Genomic DNA, 5,545 nt, shown 5'->3' with positions numbered 1-5,545 from the left:
CCTTCCCAAGCTACTTTCACCAATGGAATCTCCTTTCCCCTGAGTTGCTTCATTTTGCGATCCTCGATCCTTATCGGCATCGCTTCTACTGTAAGGTTGTCTATAATCTGCACCTCATCCCTCTGAATAACATGAGATGGATCAGACACGTACTTCCGAAGTTGCGACACATGAAACACGTCATGCAAGTTCAAAAGTTCTGGCGGTAACGCCACCCTGTATGCCACGGTACCAACTATCTGCAAGATCTGATACGGTCCAATGAACTTAGGATCCAACTTCTTCGATTTCAATGCGCGTCCAACACCTGTCATCGGGTTGACCCTCAAGAACACATGGTCACCCTCATTGAATTCTAAATTCTTTCTCCGATTATCATGGTAACTCTTCTGTCTACTCTGAGACGCTTTCATCTTTTCACGAATCATCTGAATTGCTTCTGTAGTTTGCTGTACAATTTCAGGTCCAAGCACAACGTTCTCACCAGTCTCATGCCAACACAAAGGTGTCCTACACCTTCTACCATACAAAGCTTCAAAAGGTGGCATCCCGATACTAGAATAATAACTATTGTTGTACGTGAACTCAATCAATGGCAAATGAGTATCCCACGCACCACCTTTTTCCAACACACAAATCCTCAACAAGTCTTCCAACGATTGGATAGTTCTCTCTGACTGACCGTCCGTTTGCGGATGATACGCTGAACTCAGTTTCAACTTAGAACCCAAAGCCTCCTGCAAACTTCTCCAAAATTCCGAAGTAAACCTTGGATCTCTATCTGACACTATGTTTGACGGAACTCCATGCAACTTCACATCTATTCTGATATAAATCTCTGCCAGCTTCGTCAATGGAAAACTCATATTGATCGGTATAAAATGTGCGGATTTCGTAAGCCGGTCTACAACTACCCAGATTGCATCGAATCCTCTCGTCGTATTCGGTAAGCTAGTAACAAAGTCCATGGCAATGCTATCCCATTTCCATTCTGGAATCTCCAACGGTTGCATTAACCCTGACGGTTTCTGATGTTCTACTTTCGACTTCTGACATGTCAAACAAGCATACACAAACTGAGCTATATCTCTCTTCATACCAAACCACCAAAACAATTTCTTTAAGTCTTGATACATTTTCGTCGCTCCCGGATGAATACTTAAATTACTGCAGTGACTTTCTTCCAATATTGCCTTCTTCAGTTCGACATTATCCGGCACACAGATTCTGCCCCGGAATCTCAACACACCATTATCATCAACTTTAAAATTACTCTCGGGATCACCTTCTCCTGTAGGCATCAAATCCACTAACTTCACATCAAGCCTGTGATTTTCCTTAATTATGTCTAAGAAATTATTATTTATCTTCAACATACCCAATCTAATGCTATTAGGTGTCGTCTCGCAGACCCTACTTAAATCTCTAAACTGTTCAATTAGTTCCACTCCCTTACCATTAATGCCGACATATGAATTGTCTTCTGACTCAGAGCATCTGCTACAACATTAGCCTTTCCTGGATGGTAACTCAAGTTAAAATCGTAGTCCTTCAAGAACTCTAACCACCTTCTTTGCCTCATATTCAATTCCTTCTGGTCAAACAAATACTTCAAACTCTTGTGATCGCTAAACACTTTGAACCTTGACCCATACAAATAATGCCTCCATATCTTCAATACAAAAACAACTGCAGCTAGTTGAGGTCATGAGTAGGATAATTCCTCTCATGCACCCTTAATTATCGTGAAGCATAAGCCACTACTTTTCATTCTTGCATTAACACCCCGCCTAAGCCCATTTTAGACGCATCACAGTATACCACAAACGGTTCCCTCGGATTTGGCAACACTAACACTGGGGCTGAAGTCAATTTCCTTTTCAACTCCTCGAAGCTTTCTTCACACACTGCATCCCAAACAAAAGATTGATCCTTCCTAGTCAGCTGAGTCAACGATAATGCCAAATTAGAAAACCCTTCAATAAATCTTCGGTAGTAACCTGCCAAACCCAAAAAGCTTCTAATCTCCGTTACTGTCTTTGTAGGTTCCCACTGAAGTACTGCACTTATCTTAGATGGATCCACTGCTATACCATCACCCGAAATAACATGTCCTAGGAAACTCACGGTTTCCATCCAAAATTCACACTTCGAGAACTTTGCAAACAATTTATTATCCTTCAACACCTGCAACGCGATTCGCAAGTGTTCCGTATGATCCTCTTCTGACTTAGAATAAATCAATATGTCATCGATGAATACCACAATAAACTTATCCATGTAAGAATGGAAAATGCGGTTCATGTACTCCATAAACACACCTGGCGCATTAGACACTCCGAAAGGCATCACTGCATATTCGTAATGTCCGTAACGAGTCCTAAAGGCGGTTTTCTGGATATCCCCTTCCTTCACTCTAATCTGATGGTAACCCGACCTCAAATCAATTTTACAGAACACACGGGCACCGACAAGCTGATCCATTAAGTCATCAATCCTAGAAAGCGGATACTTATTCTTAATGGTCACTTTATTCAATTGACGGTAATCAATACACAGACGCATACTACCATCCTCCTTCTTCACCAATAACACTGGAGCTCCCCACGGCGACACGCTCGGCCTAATAAATTTCTTATCCATCAGCTCACCTATTTGAGCCTTCAACTCTGCCAACTCTGATACCGACATCCAGTACGGCACCATATAAATAGGTCGAGTACCAGGAACAAGATCAATATTAAATTCGACTTCCCTCTTCGGAGGTAACTCAGTAATATCATCAGGAAACACTTCAAGAAATTCATTCACCACTGGTATCTCTTCAATTGCTACTTTGCTCCCAGCCGATAGTGAAGTGAACATAGCAAACATCTTAGCTTCACTCTCCAGCAAGATCTTCGTCTCCTTGGTAGATAAGGAATTAGCCAATGCTTCCTCTTCAGGAGTAAGGAATAACAGCCTCTTCCTAAAGCAGTCAATGTACACCCGATTGGACTCCAACCAGTCCATCCCCAAGATAACGTACAAATTACTGAGTGGTAAACAAATCAGATCCACTCCGAAATCCCTATTAAAGATAGTCAAGGGACAATTCAAACAGACTAAAGAAGTAACTACAGAACCAATAGACGGAGTTTCAATTGTCATCCTCCGATCCAAAGTATATGGAATTATTCCTAACCTCGTCACACAATCCACAGAAATAAACGAGTGGGTTGCACCCGTATCAATAATAGCAATCAGCAGAACACCATTAATAAAACAAGTACCTTTGATCGAACGATCACCACTGGTGGATTGGGTTACCACCAATGCAAACACCTTCCCACCAGCCTGTGACTTCTTCGGCTTCTCACAGTGAGTGCTGATATGACCCTTTTCTCCACAGTTATAACAGGTAGGCATAGTGGACCTGCAATCAGCTATAACATGTCCTGGTCTTCCGCACTTAAAGCATTTCTTCGCTTCAACTGTACAATCATTAGCACGGTGACCCGTACCCCCACATCTGAAGCACTTCGTAGGATTGGGAATTGCCCATCCCCCACTTGGCTTATTACTTTTAGAAGCTTTCTGTTTTCCCTTGTCAGCTGGAGCACTATACGGTGTACCTCCAAACCTATGCTTACCCTTTCGCTCATTCGCAGCTTTGTAGTGAGAAATCCTAGCCCTGTTATCATTGTCATAGATTTTGCTTCTGCTCAACAATTCTGGATAATTTCTTATCTTCTGACAAGCGATACCCTGTTTGATCTCGGGACGCAACCCATTCTCAAACTTCAAGCACTTTGAAGTCATAGCCTCTTCAGTATTGTAATGGGCCCAATACTGTACTAACTCTTCAAATCGTGCAGCATACTCAGCAACAGTCAGGCTACCCTGTTTCAGCTCCAAAAATTCGACCTCCTTTGCACTGTGAATGTCTTCTGGAAAATACTTCTCCAGAAACTCAGCCCGGAATACTGCCTAGGTAATACTTATACCTGCAGTTTCCAGCCTCTGACGACTGTTGTCCCACCAGGCTTCAACCTCTCCTTCCAGCATATGAGTACCAAAAGCTACCTTCTGAGCATCACTGCACCCCATGGTCCTGAAGATCTTTTCAATAGCTTTCATCCATTTTTGTGGAGCCTCAGGATCTAGGATACCTCCCTCATACGTAGGCGGCTTGTTGCTCCGAAACTGTTCCAAGTCATGGAAAAGTGCATTCCCAGCCTTGAGTAATGTTATCTACTGTCTGCGTCATAGCTTGCATAGCAGCAGCAAGAGCAGCATCATTCCTCCCTGCCATACTATTCGACAGTCCGAAACACAGTTAGAAGAATACACAAGTCTACTCCTATTCTAAGGACTGACTCAACTACTTTACCTGGCCGGTGGAACCGACCTGCTCTAATACCAATTGTAACACCCCACTATTCCCATTTAAATAAAATTACGCAATAATAAGAAAATAATTAGAGTTTTTCACCATATAGTGGAATGTCACATAAAAAACGAACCAAAACAACTTTTTGTATTAATAAAACAAAACAGCGGAAAATTAATTGTTTTATCTCAACTTGGCGATATGCCTAAACACCAAAATATCCACATTAATTCGTGGTTCAACAAATCTCCAATTGACGAATGATACGTAACTAATTGACAAAATAAATAACGAATAGATAAACGCCCCAAAATCCCGTGTTACGTATCAGAGCGACTCCTAAGACTCGATCAAGCAACACACACTCCGTGCACACTAAAGTACCTAGATTATCTGTACTTCCAAGGAAGCACAGACACAACAGCAACAACAAAGGGGTGAAAACTACATTCAATAATTTAACGGTGAAATAATCATGTTAAGAGTAGTAATCACACAAGCACACCAATCCAATTAAATAATAATAACGATGCAATGTGACTCAACAATGACACAATGCACGTGGTACCAATCACCAAGGTTCATTCAATCGAACCAGATAAATCACATACACCTCTCCTAGGCAATGATTCATCTACACCACTGGTCACATACACTCCTCCTGAGCAATGACCTATTTTCACCAATAACACCATGAATGTATGACAGCAATGTGTATATAATTCATACGTGCAAACAAGTTCACACCAATACGATCCTCCTGATCATCTGTAAGTCTTATACTTACCGTAATACTCACTAGTATTACCACACCTGTCCAAACAGACAAACACACATACGTACAATTCGCCGATTATATCACTAATTCTAAATTAATCACTATCCAATTAATTCACCAATAATTCTACCAATTACTAATTTATTCTACTATATTGATATATTCTCTAACTTGGTTAAACTAATATATAGGCTACCCATTAATCTAACATATTAGTCCAATTAAACTAATCAAACTAATTTATATATTACTCAAAGAATTTAGTAGGATATATATATATATATATATATATATATATATATATATATATATATATTCAATCCAATTAAGTCAATTATTTTACTAACTATAAGTTACCAATATGGAATTCTAGAGGAATCATTATATGGAACTAA

The 5,545-nt window shown here is 40.5% G+C and overlaps 1 protein-coding gene across 1 annotated transcript; it reads right to left on the bottom strand.

The window, feature by feature from the left end:
• Window positions 1–1,767: 1,767 nt before the first annotated feature.
• LOC131604728 (uncharacterized) lies at window positions 1,768–4,294 on the bottom strand. Its single transcript, XM_058877152.1, has 3 exons — window positions 4,238–4,294; window positions 3,987–4,185; window positions 1,768–3,929 (listed from the first exon to the last, which is right to left on the bottom strand). The coding sequence occupies exons 1-3, from the start codon at window positions 4,292–4,294 to the stop codon at window positions 1,768–1,770; spliced, it is 2,418 nt and encodes an 805-aa protein (XP_058733135.1).
• Window positions 4,295–5,545: the final 1,251 nt, after the last annotated feature.

The sequence above is a fragment of the Vicia villosa genome, linkage group LG5 (genome assembly GCF_029867415.1).
Source record: "Vicia villosa cultivar HV-30 ecotype Madison, WI linkage group LG5, Vvil1.0, whole genome shotgun sequence".
Taxonomy (NCBI): Eukaryota; Viridiplantae; Streptophyta; class Magnoliopsida; order Fabales; family Fabaceae; genus Vicia; species Vicia villosa.
Note: the sequence above shows the minus strand (reverse complement) of the source record. Positions and strands in the feature narration are given on the sequence as shown.